This window comes from Rattus rattus, chromosome 4, assembly GCF_011064425.1.
Source record: "Rattus rattus isolate New Zealand chromosome 4, Rrattus_CSIRO_v1, whole genome shotgun sequence".
Taxonomy (NCBI): Eukaryota; Metazoa; Chordata; class Mammalia; order Rodentia; family Muridae; genus Rattus; species Rattus rattus.
In genome coordinates, this window is record NC_046157.1 from 21,471,825 (window position 1) to 21,494,599 (window position 22,775).

The 22,775-nt window shown below is 43.1% G+C and overlaps 1 protein-coding gene across 1 annotated transcript in view; it reads right to left on the reverse strand.

Moving 5' to 3' along the window:
* The window catches only part of Cd86 (CD86 molecule), a 43,325-nt gene that overhangs the window by 2,299 nt on the left and 18,251 nt on the right, over positions 1–22,775 (reverse strand). Inside the window, exons 3-6 of the mRNA XM_032900176.1 lie at positions 16,350–16,685; positions 14,010–14,306; positions 10,871–11,006; positions 338–459 (exon numbers count right to left, since the gene is read on the reverse strand). Of these exons, the coding sequence (XP_032756067.1) occupies positions 366–459; positions 10,871–11,006; positions 14,010–14,306; positions 16,350–16,685 (863 nt within the window). The 3' untranslated portion in view covers positions 338–365. The remainder of the gene's footprint in view (positions 1–337; positions 460–10,870; positions 11,007–14,009; positions 14,307–16,349; positions 16,686–22,775) is intronic.

Below are 22,775 nucleotides of genomic sequence, written 5' to 3' on the forward strand. Positions count from 1 at the left end.
AGAGAGAAATTACGAGTGTGGGCAGGGAGGGAGTTCTTCGCATCCCCGGAATAACAGTATTCTCTTGATGACTGTATCTTGAGTTCTAATGTTGGACATGATCCCACCTTCACATAGTGGCCTAGAGGAGCATGAGGGTAACACATACAGTTTTACCAGTTATTTAATGACCAGGAAAGAATTTCCTTTTTTAAAAAAAAATCTAAGTGGGTTTAGAAGGTAGAGGAGAGGTAATCAATCCCAAGGACGCTGATGCCTACACAGATTGGGCAGAGGGTGCTGCCGAATGCCATGGTGTGATGCACAGTCAAGTTAAAGTAGGGAGCCTCCAGCAGCTAGGAGGCCGAGTTGCTCTTTGAAGGAACTTACTGCTGATGCAATTGGGGTTCAACTTCCTCCAGGTTGATCGACTCGTCAGCACCACTGTCCCGCTCGGACTCACGAGTCTTTCTGCTGGGTCTGCAATGAAAACATAGGGACCGCTCAACAATACCACAATGGTTCCATGAGGTAGCCTTTACCAAATAGAGTCTTCCAGAACATTTCATGTCCCTGGAGTTCTCGTCTATGTGTGCATATTTAAGAGTGAGGTCTAGCCATGAGAAAGATTTGATACATTTAACAAGTGATTATGGTATATAACCTTGAGCCAATCATGACAGAAAGCATTCTGTAGGTTTCCTTCTGCATCTGTTCAGTCAGATGCCTTTATTCCACCCCGTTGTTCCTGATCATTGATTGTTTAGCCTTTCTTCATCCCAAACTTCACCTAAACAGGATCACACAATGCACAATCTTCTGTGCCTCCATTCAACGTACAGCTTTTGAAATTTGTCTCTATGGCTAGGTGGTTTTTCCCTACATGACTGTATCTTGTTTATGCAGACGGATTATCTCTGATTAGTAATATGTAGCTGTATATTCTCTCTAAATATTTTGTGTCAAATGTATATTTTAGAAATATTTATATTTTCCCCAAGTTTGTGACTTTTTGTTTTCTTGACGAAGTCCATGGGCGAATACTTTAATTTCGATGAAGTTTACTATATTCCTTTACCCATTTCTGTTTGTACTGAATCCTACAGAAAAATACTTGCTTAACCTAAAGTTTCAAAGATATTTTCTTTCAGAAATGTCTTAACTTTAGCTCCTTTATTTAGTCTATAATCTATCTTACTTTGTATAAATCATATTTTCCCTCCTAAATTCTAATTATTCCAATACCAGTAGTTGAAAATATTTCCCTTTCAGTATGGAATTGCCTGGTATTTTTTAATCAAAAGCAATTAACCATTTGATTTGATTTGATTTTTTTTTTTTGCCCTTTTTTTCCCTCACTGACTGACATCCCTGTCCTTTCATCAATGTCACACTGTCTATGACCATTCTTTCAGAACTGTTCAGCTATCTCTTTTTTTGAGATACAGGTCTTACCCCAGGCTGGCCTTCAACTCAGTCTTCCTGCATCTGTCTCCTGACTGCTAGGATTGTGGCCCTGTATGACCACACCTGATTCCACTTTCATTCTTATTTTTCAAAATCATGTTACCAGCCGTGGGTTATTTGCATTTCTCCCTATCTTTGTAGAGTCGGTCTTTTAATTTTTACTAATCAGTCTTCCTGGCTTTCGATTTAGATGGCTTCAACCCATTAATGAATTTGGTTAAAAAAATGGCGCCTTAATAATATCTTGTCTCCTAATCCCTGAACCTAGTATATGCTTCCATTTAATTAGGTCTACTTCAATTTCTGTCCACAGTAATGCTAGTTCTAGGTATTGCATTTGTTTTGTTAAATGCAGAGCCAAGCCCTTATTATTATTTGATGATCCTAGAATCTGCATTTAAACATTTTCTCTGGCCTGGAGGTGGTGGTGGTAGGGAAGGCCTGTAATCCCAGCACATGAGAAGCAGAGGCAGGCAGCTCTCTGTGAGTTCAGGACAGCCTTTCTTGAAAACCAACCAAACAAACAAATGAACAAACAAAACTTCTCAGTGTCTGTTTATTGTTAGCATATAGAGTATACTCGACCTTCATTTTTTTGAACTTGCACCATAAGACTCTGTTACTGTTAGGGTTATTGATTCTAATAGCTGTTTGATAGTTTTTAAAGTCTTCTCTGCAACCATGATCAAGTTATTTGCCTCAAAGATAGAGATATTCTCCCCTTTTCCTTTCCACTCTGTAGGCCTTTCTTTGAGTCTTCCCACACTGGCCAGGACTTTACAGCACAGCGCTAAACAAAGGCAGTAACCATGGGCATCTTTGCCTCCTTCCCGGTTTTAAGGCAAGAGCAATTTTCCTTTATCACAACCACACTATCAGAGTGATTCTGGCAGTCTTTGTTGGTTTGAGAAATCCCCCCTTGGATTCCTAATTCATGAGCATCTTTCTTTCTTCTTTAAAGTTATGAATGGATGTTAATTTTGTCAAAAGCCTTTTCCATATCCATTGGCAGGACCACATGGGGTTTCTTTCAGTCTGTTTGTGTAACTGTCACTCCTTGGGTTTTTGAGTGGTCCATTTTCTTATCTTCCTAGAACATGCTCTATGTTCCCATGCTGTAGCATACTTGTAATATATGACTAGATTTTAATTTCTAATTTTGTTAAGATTTTTGACATCTGTGTTCTGTGTATCATATGGGATTTTATAGGATTCCTTTCTTGCTATGTTTTCTTAACTTGGGGTATCAGGACTCCCCTACCTTTAGAGCAGATTGGCCATTGACTATAGTCCGATATGTTGTGAGCAATCATAATGTTACCATTTCCCTGCTTGTAGTTACATTTATGTTTTTCTGTTGCTGATGTCCAATGTCTGGAAACACTAGCTTCACTCAAGTTTTGTCTGGTTTTCAGATGTTTGTGTCAGAGAGCAATTCATGAAACAGTTGAGAGGGAACAAGTCTGTTTCTTCCATACAATTTCAAGAGAGCATTAGTAGTTAGACAGACTGTTCATATGTTCCTCATATTTTATAGTCTCCCATTCTGAGAGCCATTCTGGACTACAGTTTTGAGTGTGACCTTTGTGGCTGGAGACAGCTACTCCTTCCGATAGTTGAAAGCAGCCTCCCTCCCTCTCTCTCCCTCCCTTAGGTCTTTCCTTGGGTTGAGCATTCTTTGGTTATTTGATGCCCTGTTTTCAATGTGGTCTAACCCCTAAAGCTAGACCTTCATGCACTTTGAAGCACATTGTGGGGTGAAGGACAAGTTGAGTAACTTTAAAGGTGGGTCCTGATTAGAGGGAATTTGGTCATAGGGGCCACACTTGGGAGAATTAATATGCACCCATAGGAGTAAGTTAGGTCTCAGGGACTGGCATTGTAGAAGCAGGTTGTTATAAGCTCACCTTGGTGTCTCTTTTGCATACACAAACACACACACACACACACACACACACACACACACACAAACACACACAGTTCTTACTCTGCCATCTGCATGTCACAATGCAGCACACCATAGCTGCCCGACCCTGCTCTGCCCCAAACCATAAACCATGATGAACTTTCCCTTAAGGTAGCAAGCCTTTGGTATCTTATTTTAGTCATACAAAGGAACAGCATTTGAGCTGTTTCTTATTTGAGCTCCTAAATTCTTTATGAATCTGATTAGATTTTATAATTGCCCAACTTCCTCTTTAAAGTATGGTGCTTTACAGCTAAGTACGGTGTCTCAGGTAAATATAGGACAGAAGACAGTAAATGGTCTTTTCATGCCCATGGCAAAGGCAGCACAATCACAAGAAGCCTCAGTATAAAAATGAAAGCACACAGGAGCTGCGAAGTGTGACACACACTTTTGGAATGGATGTTAACGTCAGCATCTGGTACCATGACATCCCCAACTTTCAGTTTTTAAACTCTAAGGGGGTTTCTGTTTAAATGATGATGAAAATGGGTCACCTCAAAAAGGACACTTGTTCTTCAAGAAATTTTAACCAGCCAGACGTGGTAGCACAAACCTTCGGCCTTAACACTCAAGAGGCAGAGGCAAGAGACAAAGATGAAACACTGGGAGTAAGTGATGCAGATATCTGAGAGCCCAGGAAAGCACAGCCTGGCCTGCATAGCAAAGTCAGTGCTAGCTAGCGCTATGTAGTGAGACTTTGTTTCCAGAACACAAAAGGTAACTTTAAGAACTGATACTCTTCTAACTTTGCTGTGTGGAGGCAAATTGTAAAAACTATTAGCTTCATGAGCACTAGTATATACATTGTTTTTAGTTGATCCAGTTCCCCAATGGATAAACCGATAGGGTAACCAGATTAGATGAAGGCAATAATTCATAATTACACACCCCTTCCTTTTTCTTTCTTATTAATCCAGGACTGGGGTAAGAAATCACCTAGAATGGACTTAGTATTTCCTTTTTACTCATTTAGATGGCCTAAATAGGATACATGGGATAGGCAGAATTAAGAAATGAACCCTGGACAGGGCTTTTAGTGCCAGGTTAGTTGTTTTGAAGGCTCTCGTCTGAGAAGTGGATTAATGTCATATTTGGAGGAGGTTCCATTTAGGGATATATTCCTACTGGTTGGAAGTGAACTTAGGTCTTTGTGGATGGGTCATGCTCACTTCTGTCTTTGTCTGTTGGCAGAATTCAGTTCTCTGAGGTTTTAGAGCTCAATGGACTTCTCACTTCTTAGCTGTCTGTCAAGTGAGGACCATGTCTAGCCTCTAGAAGTGATTCAAATTCCTTGTTTAGAGCCTTCTTTTCCCAAGCTCCAAGCCAGCAATGATGACTGAGCTTTCTCCAAATCTTATATACCACACCCCCTCTTCTTTTGGCATAGCTTTCTGACCTACTTAGGTAAGTTTCTGTGGCTCATCTAAATTTTTTGCCTTATAGAGGGTCTGGAGAGGTGACTTAGTGGTTAAGAACACTTGATGGTTTTGCAGAGGACCCTGGTTCAGTTCCTAGCACCACGTGGTAGCTTATAGTTATCTATAACTCTATCTCCAGTGGACCTGGCATCCTTTTCTGGCCTCCAAGGGCACCAGGCAGGTATGCAGTACACATAGACATGAGCGCAAAATGCACACACATATAGAATAAAAATACATACATATGTTAAAGTAGCATATAGTTTCAGATTTAGGAAATGGAAGTTTTGAAAAGAATGCTAATTTACTTATTTTGGTCAAGACTAGAAAAACCTGCAAAGCAAAGAAAGTTACTACAGAACTCAAGTTCTGCTCATCTTTTACCTACATGACTTGGTTATTCATGGTATGTCTCCTTCTTGGATGACCAAACTCACTGTCGTGTCTAACTGTCTGACCAAATAACTTTTGCTATCAATAATTGTACCCCATTCTTTTGGGGGATATCTGTGTGCTGTGCTCTCTTGTCCCCTGCCTTCTGATGACATAGTAAGATGTGTGGCCATCTTACCCACACACTTAACTTCTCTATATCACCACCTGACTTTTTTCTTGCATGTACACATATCATCTTTGACTTTCTTTTTTTATTATTATTTATTATATATGAGTACACTGTTGCTGTCTTCAGACACACCAAAAGAGGACATTACAGATGGTTGTGAGCCACCATGTGGTTGCTGGGATTTGAACTCAGGGCCTCTGGAAGAGCAGCCAGTGCTCTTGACCACTGAGCCATCTCTCCAGCCCCATCTTAAGACATTCTTATCTAGTCTTAAATATTTCTGGTTGCCTTATGGGGAAAGAAACTTCTCTTTCTTTTTTTGCTCCATCTCTCTTTTGTTTCTGTTGCAAGCTGTTCATTACATTATGAAAAGAAACTTGGGGAGCTACTCATTCCAATCTAGAAATTGCTTCTACTTATGGCTAATTCTTTAAGTGCTATTAGAGCCTGAGCCATTGAGAGAAAGCTGCTGGCTAAACAAACACCCAAAGAAAAGCGGAAGTAGCATACAGCCTAATGGATATTACACCACACCCAGAAGCAAAAGAAATCCATTAAAAAGCAAGGTAACATGGTACCTCCAATAAATCATAACTCCTTAGCTTGTGAACACAAAGATATTTGGGGCAAACAATTGAAAAGCCTACTTATAAAAATGATTAATGACCCCTAAGAAGGCATAAACGACTAAACAAATTATTTAAGGAAATGAATTCAGGACATGAATGAGAAAATCAAAAGCGTACATTAAAAAAAAAAAACTCAAAACAGATTTTGAGAAAGAAAATGAACAGAACTGCCGGGAATGAAAATCCAATGAGTTGAATTAAAAAAGCCCCATGGAGGGGCTGGAGAGATGGCTCAGCGGTTACGAGCTCCGACTGCTCTTCCAGAGGTCCTGAGTTCAATTCCCAGCTCACAACCATCTGTAATGGGATCTGGTGCCCTCTTCTGGTGAGTCTGAAGACAGCTACAGTGTACTCGTATACATTAAATAAATAAATAAATAGCCCCGTGGAAAGCCACCAGACTAGACAAGGCAGGTAAGGAGCATCAGGGCTCAGTGGTAAAAGTGCTTGCCATACAAGCGCCAGGACCCAAGTTCAAATTCTTAAAGCGATGTAAAAACACGGATGAGTAGCCGGAGAATCTGCAACCCCGATGCTTCTGTGGGGAGATAGGAGCCGGAGACAGGAGAACCCTTACAGCCCCTGAGCCCGCTAGCTTGGTGTACACTGTGGAGAAACAATGACGAGGCAGGGCATGGGGGTGCAGGCCTTTAATCCCCGCACTTGGGAGGCAGAGGCAAGCAGACCTCTGTGACTTTGAGGCCATTCTGGTCTACGTAATGTGTTCAACTGGCACTGGCAAGAAACCACAAACGAAAAAACCCCAAACCAAACAACAATAAACATAGGACTGTGTCTAACTCAGAGGTGAAGGATCTCAAAATGAGAACATTAAAACACTGAAGAGAAAAAAAACTGAAAGGGGATACTAGAAGAAGGAAGGACTTTTGTGCTCACAGGCAGGTTGGAAAATGGTTGAAAATGGATATATTGCCAAAAGCACTGTATAGATTCCATTCTATCTCATTAAAACTCCGATGACATTGTCATACATAGAGGAAGAAATTCATAAAATTGTTATGAATATAACATAGCTGGAACACATCACAGTATCTGCTCTCAATCATATTATAGTGTAGGCATAGTTACAGAACCAGCGTGACACTGGCATGAAACGAGACAGGTAAGCTAATGGAGTGGAATAAAGGGCTCGGAAATTAGCTCATGCAGCTGTACGCTATTTTTGTTAACAAATGTGCCAAAGACATATATTAGAGAAAAAGAGAATAAAACGACGCCCAGAGAACTAGATGTCCACATATTGACCACAACTGGACCTCTCTTTTGCACCTTGTAAAGAAAAATCTTTTTAAAATGGGTGAAGATCTTAATTAAAAGAAACTGACTTCTAGGACACCACAGAGGAAAACATAGGATAAAAACACTCGAGGTAGAGCCAGGCAAGAACTTTGGAAAAGGACTCCCTTAACTCACTGAGCAGTGAAGCCAACAATAGGGCGGGGAGACAGTCTACCCCACAGAAGATAACCCTCACCAATGGGTAGAACAGGATGAGGAGACAGTCTACCCCACGGGAGATAACCCTCACCAACTGTACCACAGGGCAGGGAGACAGTCTATCCCATGGGAGAAAACCCTTATCAACTGTACCACAGGGTGGGGAGACAGTCTACTCCACAGGAGATAGCCCTCACCAACTGTACCACAGGGTGGGGGGACAGTCTACCCCATGGGAGAAAACCCTTACCAACTGTACCACAGGGTGGGGAGACAGTCTACCCCACGGGAGATAACCCTCATCAACGGAACCACAGGGTGGGGAGACAGTCACCCCACGGGAGATAACCCTCACCAACAAGGTGGGAAGACAGTCTACTCCACCGGAGATAACCCTCACCAATGGGTAGAACAGGGTGGAGAGACAGTCTACCCCACGGAAGATAACCCTTACCAACTGTACCACAGGGTGGGGAGACAGTCTGCTCCACAGGAGATAGCCCTCACCAACTGTACCACAGGGTGGGGAGACAGTCTACCCCACGGGAGATAACCCTCACCAACAAGGTGGGGAGACAGTCTACCCCACGGGAGATAACCCTCACCAACAAGGTGGGGAGACAGTCTACCCCACGGGAGATAACCCTCACCAACTGTACCACAGGGCGGGGAGACAGTCTGCCCCAGGGGAGATAACCCTCACCAACTGTTCACATAATAGGACAGTTACATAGAAAATAAACAAAGACCCAGTTTTGGTTTTTTCCTCCAGGTACACAGGCTTCACAGACACCTGAACTAAGTAGGGAAACCAGGCTTCCCCTGAACACTGTTAACACCTCCATTGGAAGAGAAAGGTGACCTGAATGACAATAACAATAACAAACAAAAGGAGGAGGAGAAAGAAGAGGAAGAAGAGGAAGAGGAGGAGGAGAGCATGCCAATCAACAGATCACTTTGCACACTTAAGACTCACCCAGTGCAGAAAAAAAAAAATGAAAGCAACACACATATTCACAAATACACAGGCAGGCAGGCACACACACACACACACACACACACACACACACACACACACACCCAAGACAACACATCTTACACCCCAATCCCTAATCCCCTAATAGATATGCCTCTAATGAAGACAGCCTAAAGAACTTCCACACAAAGAACTCCAGTAATTATAGCTATGCTCAGACAAGTCACAGAGGATGTGAATAAATTTCAGGAGGACAAAAAAAAAAAAAAAAAAAGCAAGCAAAAAGCTGAATGAAATAATGAAATTTGTCAGAGTCCCAGGAACATCCAAACAATACAGGTTATCGCTGCTGCTCATGGCTGCTCATCAGAACTGAGTAGTAAGAGTGCATTGCTGAAGACACAACATTCTGTGGTTTTAAGCCACAGAGAGAGCAATCTTGACTTGCCCAGGAGACTCTCTCCCTACCGGATACCTTATATAGTGCTAGAAGGTGAACTATAGCAAGACTCTATGGAGATTACTAACAGATCTATCGATGGGATTTGAGGTCTGCTTTGCAGGGGTAAATTCATGTGTGGTGGATGTGACCTGGATGGAGGAACTCACAGTCCCTGGGAGGGAATCTACTGATTTGTTCTATTAAATGATTGTTATCAAACTTCCTTCTATTTATATTTATATCCATAGACTTATATTGCTCCCAACGCTGGCCAGAGAGGTTTGTCTTAGGGTAGTGATTAGTGCAGAGACACGTTGCTCAAAGTGCAGAAAGTAAGTGACTTTGTTTAGCCCTCAGTGAGACATCTGTATCTACCACCGCATTCCTACCCCAAGGCTCAGAGACCTTCAGAGAAGATGAGGCAGAAAGACAGTAAGAGCCAAAGGATAGAGAGGAGAGAGTGCTGTGAAATTCTGTCTCCTGGGTGTGGCATGACTGGCACACAAAAATTACAGCAGCTGTGATGACCTACACAAGATCTGTACAAGGTCAAACTAGTCAAAATTCCCATCACGGACACAGGAGAGGCTTGGGAGTTCATGCCCCTACTTGAGAAGCTATTGGCATTTGGTGGCTGCTGGGGAGGGAGAGTCACTTACTTTTAGAAATGTGGCACTGCAAAGTTGTCCACACGTTCCAGTGGATGACACATGGCTCTGTGTGTCTGGGTAGCACTAATCGGACTTGGTGGGTTAGATAAGTAAATACATGTTCAAAGGACAGATCTTTGTGGGGGGTGATGGGAGGGGGCTAGGAGAATGGAAGATAGGGTCTGAAGAGTGAATACAATTAAGAAACATTGTGTGTTGTATCCAGGTCGATTTTCAAAATAAATAAATAAATAAATAAATAAATAAATAAATAAATAAATAAATAAATAAAAATTAAAAAATCTAAATCTAAAAAAAACCCAAATCACCCAATTAATAAATGAATTGGACAGTCATTTTTTTCAAAGAACCAATGGCCAATAAGTAACTCCCCCACCCTCCCACACACACAACTTAACATCCTTAACTATTAAGGAAATATAGGTCAAAACTACAATGGTCATTAAGGAAAACTACTCAGTCAACAATGGCTGTCATCAGAGGGGAAAATGACAGAAAAGATACAAGGAAAGAGGCTTATTACACTGTTTGTGAAAATGAAAATTAGAGTGCCCACTAGTATGGAGGTTCCTCAAAAGACTAAAAATAGAACTGCCACAGCTAATTACTATTCCTGTGTCTGTAACTGAAGAATTCTAAGTCTGCATACCACAAAGATAGTGACCATGTTTACTACGTCACTATTTGCAGTAGCCAAAATACAAAACTATCCACTGATAAATGGGGAAACAACATGAGTTACATACATACATATATATGTACCACAAAGTTTTGCTGAGCCATTGTTAAGAACATAATGATGTCATCTTAAAGTAAACGAATAGAGATGATCATGGTCAGCGAACTAATCCAGACTCAGAAAGACAACTGTAACATGTTTCCTGTCACCCAGAACCTAGATCTAGCAACCGTCTGTCTCCTGAGGGTAGAAGGAAAATTATCAAGAAAAAAGAGCCGGTAACTGGTGTGTGTGTGTGTGTGTGTGTGTGTGTGTGTGTGTGTGTGTGTGTGTGTGTGTGTGTGTGTGTGTGTCTGTGTCTGTGTCTGTGTTGGGGGGACAAGAGATGACAATGGGGAGCGGAATGTATGTATGCAAAGTATAGCATTTGCATGTGTGAGTGTCACAACAAAACCCACTGTTTCATATTCTCATGTAAAAACACTTTCTTCTTCGGGGTTGGAGACCAGACTTGGCTTGCACGTGCTGTGCACTGCTGAGCTACCTCCTCATCTTGTACGCTCATTAGAAACACATTTTACAGGGCGGTCTTCAGACAGGACAAAAACACTCATTACCTGCAGGGCAGGTTCTGCTTCTTCAAACACTTTTTGACCACTATGTAGACCGTCAGCAGAGAGAGACAGCACAGAAGTGAACTGGAAACTGCAATCTGGATCCAAGGCCTTCGATCAAAGGGGGGCTGCGAAAAAACTAGAAATGACCACAAGTTTTCCATTAGTGAGAAACTCATTTATGGATGGTTTCGATTTACAGCTTGCCTGTCTGCCTGCTTTCCTTCCTTCCCTCTCTTCTTCCACCCTCCCTTCTTCCCTCCTTCCCACCTTTTGACCCTCCCTCTCTATCTGTCTCTGTCTATCTCTGACTTTGTAAGTCTGTCTGTCTGTCTCTGCTATCTGTCTCTGTCTCTGTGTCTCAGTGTCTCTGTCTCTCTGTTCTCTCTCTCTCTCTCTCTCTCTCTCTCTCTCTCTCTCTCTCTCTCTCTCTCTCTCTCTCTCTCTCTCTCTCTCTCCCTGGGTTCTAGGGCCACAGGAACTTTGGTAATGGTTCCTTCATCCATCCTCATCTTGAAGTCACTCTCTAGATCACCTGTCATTTGAGCAAATAGAACAACTACTTCAAAGTATTTGATTATTACTTTTACTGAAGGAACCTCAGGCTTCCTCACCCTGCCCTTCAGTATGTCTTCTGTGCTAAGAAACCTTTGCGATTTCAACATTCCCTGGAAAATCAGACCCCTGAAGGTCAGCAATTACCTCCTAGAGTAGGAAAACATAAACTGTAGTCTCAGAAATTAATGAAAACTTGAGTAGTTCAGTTCATAGACATTTAAAGAAACAGCCCTTCTGTTTAATCCTAAATTACAGAGAAACTAGGATCAAAAGACACCATAGTTTAGATATAATTTTTAGGCATGTGCTCTCTTCTTAGAATAGCAAGGAAAAGAATTATTGACATTGTGGGCCGTATTTAATACCTTTTGAGTGTGTTCCTGTTTGTCTAACTTGAATCTATTTGGGATTTCCAATGAAAGAAGTCATGGCTCTTATAGGGAGACTTCTACCTTTTGATACACAAAAAGATACAGTAGCTATGGTGGTTTGAATAGCAATGGTCTGCATAGACTCATGTGTTTGAATGCTTGGCCATAAAAAGTGGCACTATTAGGAAGTGTGGCCTTGTTGGAGTGTTGCCTTGTTGAAGGAAGTGTGTCACTGCGGAGGCAGGCTTTGAGGTCTCCTATGCTGAAGCTATGACCTGTGTGACATACAGTCTCCTTCTGCTGCCTGTGGATCAAGATGTAGACCTCTCACCTCCTTTTCTAGCATCCTGTCTGCCTGCATACCATTATATTTCTTGCCATGACGATAACGGGCTGAACCTCTGAAACTGTAAGCCAGCCCCAATTAAATGCTTTCCTTTATAAGAATTGCTGTGGTCATGGTGTCTCTTCACAGCAATAAAACCTTAATTAGGATAGTAGCTACCCTGTCTCTGGTCAGGGCATAGATTTAGGGACACAGATATACAAGCCCTTTGGATGAAGTACCTGGGGCTGAAGCACTGCTGAATGTGGTATCTGGGCAAGTTCTAAGATAGTTAACTAGTAGAGGTGAGTCATGATGAGCTTATGGTGTTCACCAGTGCCTGCTCACCTCTACACAAGGGTGGGGAAACCTAATGCTGGTGGTTAGCTGAAGATGATAGGTTTGAGGTACAGCTTAGAGTATCTTCTATATTTCTAGGAAATGCTGCAGTAGGAGCAACTAGGACAGCTGGGTGACCACATCTTTCTTTCCCTAGATTCTCAGTGGCTGAGATATCGGAGCGAAAGGGAATCAGTTCTGGGAGAGGAGGTGGGCTCAGTTGTAAAACTGGCTGTGGGTGCTAGCCGTGGGGGTGTTTCTCGGAGTTGTGTCCATAGGCCAAGTTACGGAGGGAGGCACCAGGATGGAGGATGAGGCAAAGCCAGGGGAGGCAGAAAGAGATGGATGGATGCCATCAGAGGGAGCAAATCACAGTTAAAGGGCTGGAGAAGGGGCCACAGAAGGCAGGTGGCTGTGAGTTTTGCGGTGGGAGGGGGAGGGGCCTCAGAATAGACAGTGATGAGCCTCAAGTGGGAACACAGTGCCTTCATTCTAGGAGGGATGGTTGCTTGTCACAAGTGGGGTACAGGTGTAAGTTAGCTCTCTGTGGAGCAAAGCTGGCACTGAGCTTCAACCTCTTCTCTCATCACCATGGAAGCCCATCAAGACGATGGCGCAAGCATGCCTTCGTTCTAAACGTATTTCCTACTCCTTATTGGGTACAGCTGATTCGCTGTGGTTCTCCCACCAGCTGAGCACACATGCTCTCTCATAGCCTTTCTGTGCAGAGAGTCACTGCAAATGTATGGGTCTTTCATGTAGATCTCTACCTCCCCTTCCCTTCTCTTTTAGTCATATTCACTAAGTCCAATAGTCTGTTTTACAGTAGGATAAGGGCCCCAGTGCCTTTAGGAGGGCTCGGCTGACTTTCAAAGATCTTGCCCGCCACCGAATGCTCACAGAACTGATTGTCAACTTGTTTTAAATTTAGGCAATTGTTTCCAGGAGCTATAATTTAGACTTGAGTTTCATCTTTAAAAAAAAAAACTCGGTTTGTTATATATGTATGTCGTGGATTTCCTATTTTCCTGGGAGAGTCTCAAGAACTGGAAGATATCTTCTAAGGTTTTAGAGAATCTCCAGAACTAGAAGATATCTTCTATCTGAGTTTTCCGCTTTATAGACAGCAATGACTAGAATGAGTTCACATGCACATTAAGTACCATAGGGTCTATACACAGTACATTTGTGTGTGTGTGTGTGTGTGTGTGTGTGTGTGTGTGTGTGTGTGTTTTAGTCAGTTAGAGGCTTCTTGCTAGGAGACATCTTCTATTTTGTGGCCACAGCATTTCATTGTCCTCCATCCAAGGATAACTCCAAAGACTGGGTCAGTTTCAGGGCTAAGACCATGTTTCTTCAAGTGTAGCTCAGAGGTTCATAGACTCTTGGACCTTGGTTCATGCAAATGTAAGAAGAACCTTCTATTTGGCGCCTCCCTAGTGGCCGGCTGGAAGTTTTTTTTTCAGCAAGCAGTGAACACTGGATAATTGGGTTAAAAGATCTGCATCTAACATCTTGTGAAATAAATAATCTTAGGAAGCAGCCTTACCCATATTGTGAGGTTTGGAGGAAATGTTCATTGACTCCGTTTCCAGAATACACACAATGGTCATATTGTACACCCCATCCGGGAATGGAAGAGATAGGCTGACGGAGACACTGAACAGTTTTGTGACATTGTCTTGTGATATCTGCATGTTATCGCCATACTCATTAGTTGAATTAGTTATCAAAAAATACATCTTTGTAGGTTCCGGGTATCCTTGCTTAGATGAGCAGGTCAAATTTATGCCAGTGTTTCTTGTTTCATTCTGAGCCTCCTCTATTTCAGGTTCACTGAAGTTGGCTGGAATCAAAGACAGATAGAAACAGTCAATCTCAATGTAGAAGTCTATACAAAGGAATGGCAAGTGACTGACATCCAGTTCTCTGATTGGAGTAGACCTGGCCATTTCAAGGTGTATACAGTGTAGGCCTCGGTTCGTAGTGAGGGCTACATAACAAGTCTACATTTACCTTTCAAGAAGTCTACTTGCTCCTCTTGAGAGCCCTCTTGGAGAGACAGGCTAGCTAAAATGATCTTACCAAGGTCTATAGTGAGGCCCCCTACTCTAAGAACCTGGGTCTCAATGGAGACTTGCTCTAACTGTCTAGCCTACATTCCCACAGGGAAACATTCAGCTTCCCACTCAGGGATAAGGTAAATTTCCATCGAGAACTCACAGGGTTTATGGTCCTTGCATGCTCCGGGCCTCATCTTTAAGAACCTACGTGTAAGAGTAATAAGGGAAGTCTTTGTGTTTAAAAACTCAGAATGCTAGTTTTTGACACGACTATCATGATGTAACAGGGTGGTTCTCAACCTGTGGGTCACAACCTCTTTGGAGGGGGTTCATATATTAGATATTTTGCATATCAGATATTTACATTGTGATTTATAACAGCAAAATTACGGTTATGAAGTAGAAATGGAATAATCGTATGGCTGGATGTCACCACAACATAAGGAATCATATTGGTTAAAAGGTCACAGAATTAGGAAAGTTGAGGACCACTGTGCTATAAGAATTCATTCATATGGGGACAAATTCAATGCTCTCTCCTCTTTGTTTTCCACTCATGTTTTCAGGGCTGGAGTGCAGTGGCACAAAGATTCTGACCTGACGCATGTATGGATTCTTCGTATTAATTGATTATTCAGTGTGAGACTGGAGAGACGCCTCAGCCATTAGAGGCTAGACTTCATAACCACAAAGGGAGTACCATGTATTCTTCCTAACAATGGAAGTCATTGCATTTCCACCCCTTTTTTTTCAGTTCTGAAATATTGGTATGCTCCTTGAACATTCTGCTGATCCTTGGTGAAAATTACTAGATCCCATTCAGCTTCATCAACAATACATTTTGCAGTCATGAGTTAAGTTTAGTATACATACAGGTTCTAATAAACAGACAGCCTGTTCTAAAGGCTTGTCTGAGACCCTCCTGAAGCACATCCTCCACAGGGCCTGCTACACACTGAGAACACAAACTTAGCACCTTGTTAAACGGAAGCCCTGTAGCCACATTTGAATCAAGCACGCTCAAGGAGAGCAGCACTCCATTCTGTGTCTGGTTTGGCCTGTCTTATCCTGTGGTTTTAGAAAAGGTTCATTCTAGGGGGATTATTGCTCAAAAGGTGTTGTTCTGTCTTTTCCAAGTTCATGAAGAATTTATCTGGGTCCAGCACAGCGTGCCTTGAAATGAATCTGCACTAGAGAAATACAAACTTACATCCACACAGAAGCTGACACTTGTACAGGAGCTCGATTTGTCACAGCTTCAAACTGTGAAACAACCCAGTATCTTTCAGTGATTGACATTATAATGTAATTCATCAATTAAAAAAATAAAACTTCCAAATTTTTGATACACTCAACTTGGATGAAACACAAAAGGCATTTTGCTGAATAAAAGAAGTTCATCGTAAAGTTTAAACATGCACATTCAGCTCCATTTATACGCTATTTTGGAATGACAGAACCCTAAGAGCTAAAGCAAGAGCCCCAGACTATTGCGGGTGAAAATAATCTTAGACTAAAAGGAGAACATAGAAGCAGTGGCCACATTGCCCATCATTTTAATCTGGCTGTGTTGCTTTTGTTCAGCTAGCTCTATTGTGTCTCTTAAAAAAAAAGTCTCACTGATCCCCAAGAAACAAACCATCAAAGGACAAAGGGCTTTCAGTTCCCCACTCTCAGATCCCACATTCCCTCCAAATGAACTCCCTAGGAGTGACTCTCTTCTGCCTTCTTTTCCAGTCTGTTGAATACCCACCCTCAATGTTTCTTTGCTCACAGATAGTCTCATCTGAACAGCCAGCAATCTAAACCCAGCATTGACCACATACCGATCACTGAGAGCTCTGTTTCCCACTGCTGGAGGATAATTGATCCCGTGGGTGTCTTTTGCTGTATAAAACAATCATACAAGCCCGTGTCCTTGATCTGAACATTGTGAAGTCGTAGAGCATGGTTATCCCTATCAAAGCTTGTGCGGCTCAGGTACTTGGCATTCACGTTATCAAGTTTCTCTGCGCCCAAATAGTGTTCGTACAGAACCGAGTTTTTCCGGTCCTGCCAAAATACTACGAGCTCACTCGGGCTTATGTTTTGAGCCTTTGTAAACGGGCACGGCAGGTATGCAGTGCTATTGAAGTAAGCTTGCCTCTTCACAGGAACAGCATCTAAAATAGAAAAACTGAGAATTAGGAAAGAGGAAGCAAGAAGGGGAAGCGCCGTTGCTCCAACGCGGCACCTAGCCGCCAGGTCGTCGGGTAGTGATAGCACTGGATGCTAGCTGGATAGTACTAGAGAGCTGTATGCTAGGATCTGGAACAGGGCATCCACACTGGACGTCTGGAGCTTAGACCTTTGCTCTTGCTCCACTATTCACGTGTATGGGCTGCAACCTTTGGGGATCTCAGTTTTCTCACCCATTTAAGGAGGTGGTCTGAAGTAATGTTCTAGGATTCTTTCTGGTAATGTGCTTCTGCGAATTTGTAAACCAGAGCATCGACCACGGTTGTTATAGGCCTCCATAATTGCTACAACGTTCCCTAAACCCTGCCTGCCCCATGCTATCCCCTTATGCTTTGGTCTTCTATGGTGTTTTCTTTTTTTAAGATTGTTGATGATGGTAACACACTAGCCGCCTTTTATTAGTCTTCATTAAGTTGGGAGCTCCACTAAGTCACCTCTTTGACCTTCAACTAGTTCCTGCTCCCATAGCTGCTATTCCCAGAGCCAGAAAAGGGGTTTTGAAATGACTCAAGTGTCAAGTGATGTCTCTATTCTCAGTGACCTCTCTAGGATCTTTCAGGGACCAGAACGGAAGCTGGGCAAATGTAATGGCTCTTGGGAGATTATAGTGGTCAGGATATTTAAGGAATACGAGTAAACTGCTGGGAGGAAACTATAGGTGGGAAGGTGAGGATGTATCTTGCCATATTGCAGAAACCTCAGAGAAACCAATGGCTACTCCCAGGCTGCACTGCCCTGGAAACTTTTAGAACCCAACAGGAGCATGATGGGAAAGTTCAGAGAAAGGACACACTGGCATAAGGCAACCTGTGGGACCTTTTTTCTGGGCCACAGAATTGCCGGAGGTTCAGCAAAGAAAAAAGAGGAAGATGAGAGGTGAGAGGTGAAAGGTGAAAGGTGAGGTGGGTGTGTCTTTTTTTTTTTTTTTGGATCCTATGAAGCTAGATGCTGCCATGGGGAGTAGAGTCTTCATTTAAAAAAAAATGTCCTTTTGGACTTTAGAAAGGGAGGAAAGGAGGGTCAGTGGTGGGTGAGGGAGATGAGAGAGGAATCCCACTCAAAGTGGAGGAGGGTCAGGAAAAGTTAAATCAGCCTAACTGGTTGGCATCCCTTTAAACAGGAAATAGATAGGCAGGTACAATGGTGTGTACTTGGCGAAGCTGAAGTCCTGCAGACCACCCCATGAGAACCTATGATCAAGAGGTTGCCAATGGTCCCAGAGGATACTCCAGACATCGGTAAAGTACAACATGGATCAGAGGGGAGAGGGAGGTCACAGAGTTCCCACAACAGCGAAAATGGGACCTAAGGAAAATGTATTGCATTTGGCTTTCCACTACACCTCTGCTAATCTCTTCAGTGAGAGGCAAGAGTGCCACCTACTGTACGTGTTGGCCGTTTGGTGAGAGCTGATGAACTCTGTGGAGAGCAGAACATATTCTGGTTTGGGTCTAACTTATTGTGCTTCTGGGCAGATGAGCTACTGGAGAAGCCAAGCAGGAAGCTGAAGCGTTGAGCAGCTATGGGCTGCTGTGAGCTCTGGCTCAGCTCTTAGGTGCACTCTCTGGGTCTAGACGTGAACTCACTCTGAGTTTCTTACATCGGCTCGACACACAGATTTTAAATTTCTTCTGTAGAGTCCCAGAATATCTACCTTCCTTTTCATCCACTTCCTGTCCGGCTTCTCCAAGCCAGCCACCCTCACTTCATCTTCCCTCAGTTCCCTCTTTACCTACCAATAAAGAGTAGACCAAAGCCATTGCACTCTCTGGTTCCACACAAGGTCTGAATTAGAACTTTTACTAAAATCTCCTATTTGGGAAGCTGAGAGGATCAGAGCCATACTCATTTCTACCCTCACCAACTCCCTTCTCTTCCCCATGGGGAGGAAACTACTCTAGCCATTCCGAGTGGAACTGAAAGTATTTCACAGTCTACACACTTTGGTTTGTCACCAGACCCTGGTTGTCTTGATGTCACTCTGAGCCAGGCAGACACGTCTTCACTGTGACCATATGGGGGAAGATTTGACTCAAGGTCTGTTCTTTCCCAGTGACTTCAGGACTCCACTATTATGGTGGAGAATTTGGGGCCTCAAAGCAAGTGAACTCCCTGGAATTCCATTGGTGGAAAGCACTGAGAAATCCTCCCTCTTCTAACACTTGGGCTGAAGAAATGGTTTAGACTTAACTGTGACTGATTGTTATGATACGGCCGGGAGCCAATACCCAGGAATTCAGCCATATATCTCCCCAGTCAGGAAACAGTGATCAAGAATACCAAAGGTCCTCTGCTGAAAGAAACCGTCGGAGTGTCCCATGGAGCCTAAAGGCTGAGCACCGTGTGAGTCTATGACCCCATCAGAATGCCAGTCTTCCCTGGTCAGGATCCCAAACTCAGGTCACGCTTTCACCATCCCTTCTGCATTTACTAGGCTTATCACACTCCAAGGTATTTGTTCTTTCTGTAAATTTCACCCAAAGCCTTTCTAGGCCCGCTGAAAGCCCCCTCCCATTGTACTAGATCCCACTATAGCTGACCCTCTTCAATAAATATTACCCTAAATGTCCTTTCCATGAAATCTGGTTCTACCCAAAAGACTCCATGTGGCTCACAAGACACTCCAGGCTTCCTCAGCAAAGGTCGTGAGCAGCCCCTCTCCACTCAGAGGTGTCTCCTAGCTCATAGTATGAACCACTAATTATTGGTCACTATGTTTTCATTCAAGGAGGATTTGGACATTATATTCAAGGCTGTTCTTCCTAACCAATCTCAACATAACTGCCAAGATAATCTAACAGTTTACTCTTCAATAAGGAGCCTGCCAACAGCCTTGTGTCAAAGTTCCTTGAGTTCACCAACCACAGAGACCTTCATCTACAGACCATTCAGCAACCCTCTGCTTCCTACCACACAGTCCTGAGCAATGTCCTGAGGGGCATAATGTCTCAAATCTGGCCCCCTGTGATTCCCCCAATTTTCACTCTTATTTTCTTCATAGTTGTTCTTCGAGTTCATTGAGATGTTAGCTCTCTTAGACCGTCTTTGGTCTCACAGTGTATTATTCCTCCAAAAGAATTCTTTGAGATGAGGTAATTCTTATCTGGTTTTGAACAATGTGAATCCTCGACAAGTAGTAAAAATGACCAAGAAACTGGTTCAGTTTTTACAGTGTTTGAGAGAGAAATTGAATTTTCTCATCTCATTTAATTATAAGTAATTAATGCTTAATGAGTCACATATGGATAATGGTTATTATATTGGACAGCACAAAAAAAATACAGCTTTTTAACCATTTCTCGCCAGTAAAAAGTCATTAAATGTGCCTCTTAGCCCCAATAGAAGTTATACTAAAGAAATTACCTTTAAATCTACAGATCTGATCTTACAACTGGGTGGATAAGCACCCTTACAGGAAATAGTTTTATTGAACAGATAGGTAATATTCGAAATTTGTGATGCTTTGCTTCTCTGAACATGGCCTCCAGTCTCACCATTCTGTCTCAAACAGGTCCTCTCTGACCTTGCTTTTCATTTCCATTAGATTCCCCAGTGAATAGAGACAGCTTTCTCCCCTCTACATGTCTCACTCCTGTCTCTCCTGAAGCTTTCCTGACCAAAGGTATTAGCAGCTTCCATCAGGGCAGCTCCGTGCTCTTTTTGATGTCACTCCACCTTGCCATTGCATCAAAAGTAGCACGGCTTTGAAATCCAGCTTCCTTGGAATTAACTTCCTCAGTTTGACTTTCTGTTCACTCTGGGATTTATTCTGTATACCCATTGATTCAACTCTCAGGGGTCAGCTACAAGCTGAGTATCTCCAGTCCACAGCCTTCAGTGGAGTCCCAGACACCACATCCGATGGCTTGTTGGATGTTTTTACATAGATAGTGAACGTGAAACCAGAGTCTGAGGCTGTTTTATGTGCATATATTTAAGTGAAGAAAAGCTCTCCCATTCCAGGGTTATTGTTGACCAGTGCTGATCAGGTGAAGTGAGAAACCTAGAACCTAGAGAAGCCCCAGACAAGAAGAGAGCAATTGCCACATGTCCAACCGGACCAGGCATGGTGGATGCGCCTGTGGTCATAGCTACTCAAAGGCTGGGCTGGAGGATCCCTAGAGCGAAGGACCGATGAGATGGCTCAGAAGGTTGCCTGGTAGCCCGAGTTTGACCCTCAGGACCTGCATAAAAGTGGAAGAAGAGAACTGACCCACAAGGTGGTCCTTTGCTACACCCATAGCCATTGATCAGGGGCAGCAGCAAAGGTATCTAATTTCCAGGCAAATTGGTGTGAGAGGTGTAGGGGGCAGGGCAGAACTATGCTGCTCTCTGTGTTACGTGTCGTCATAAGTTACCAGCCTTGCCATTTTCCCCCTGTGGATTATTAGTACCAATTGTGTCTCCTTTCTCTCTTTGGCTGCCTGCCCTGGGGTAGGTCTCTACTCCATAGCTCAGGAAAAGACAGATTCATTTCAAATAGATTTTTTTCCTATGTTTAAAAATGGGTGGCTTTTGATTTAATAATGCACTCTAAGACCATATAGTTTTGTTCATAAGCACTTTTGTGTGGGTCATCTACTGGGCATAGACACCAATGTCCTCACCCCAAGAAAAGTGTCTCTCCCCCAGTAGCCATCTTCAGCTGGGGATTGGGAGTAGCCCTTGCTTCCTATTTTCTGCTGGGACTTTTAACTCTCTTGACCTTATGGTCGTCTTGTGCAGATAACCACAGCCTCTGGGAGTTCACATGTGAAACAGACACGTCCTGTCAGAAGCTGGGGGTCACAGAGCTCCCCCCACCCTCTGGCTCTTAAATTCTTTCTACCCCTCTTCTCTCCAGTAGTGTCTGCTGAGCCTCTGGGATTGGGGTTGTGGACATAGCGGTTCCATGTATGTGTGTTCAAAGTTGAGAGACAGATGGGAGGCGTTTTGGGGGGACTGGAGGGAAGGAATGGATACATTTGCATGCATGTTTGAAATTAAAAACAAGCTAAAGAAGTATATTTGCCAATGATTATACATGACTAAGACAGTGAAGAGAATGAGAGGTCGGAAACGGATGCTGGCTGTTTTGCCACTGCGTTCGTTGGTGAGTGAAGTAGTGACAAGGTCATTTCTTAGCGGGTGATGCCGTCTGCCTGCCGCCTTTACATCTGCTCTTCCTCAGCTGTATCCCCTTCCCATACATCCCCTGACTATAATGAAACCTAATCAGTTATCACTCAAGACTTTTTCTTTCTTATGGTTTCAGTATCATTGACTCTCTTTTCAGGAGCTAGGAGTTTCCACACAGTTTCAGAGCAGGGTCAAAAGAGAAGTAGCACCTGTCCTTGGTTTTGATGGGTTTTTCAGTTTTACCTACTCACTTTCAAAGGGCTGAGTCCAAAGGTTTGGGGACAAGGAAGATGTCTCAGTTAAGCTGTTATTGAATATTTGTTTCTAGAGCATTTCTCTCCCAGATCATAAAAGCTAAGCTTGCTATTCTAACTGGCAGTGCTAAGGCCTAAGACTTAAGGACAGTTGGGGCGTGGCTTAAGATAGAAGCAGGAAGTGAAGGAGGCAACGTGTAAACAAGGAAGGATCAAGCTGAAGCACTATCATCCACCAAAGCTATTTGAGTCACCCAAAACCAGAGCTGGCCACTTGTAGTTGCCTCAGGAGCAAGAGTTAGGAGAGATAACCTGAGATCTCACATCAGCGACTTCAGCCTGCGCTGCTGGGCATGAATCTGACCTCTCTCATTAGCAGCTGTGTTGAGCTTGAGTCAATTACTTAGCTGTGTCTGCGCTTGGAGACCTTGCCTTAAAATGAGGAATTATGACAAGATCTAATGCAGTAAGTTATTGGGGTCTTTAAATGAATTGCTACTTGTAAAGTGCTCAGAACAGGACTTGAACTAAACACACACACACACGCACACACACACACACACACACGCACACACACATGCACACACACACAGACATATACACAAAGGCACACACATGCACACATGCATACACACAGGCAAA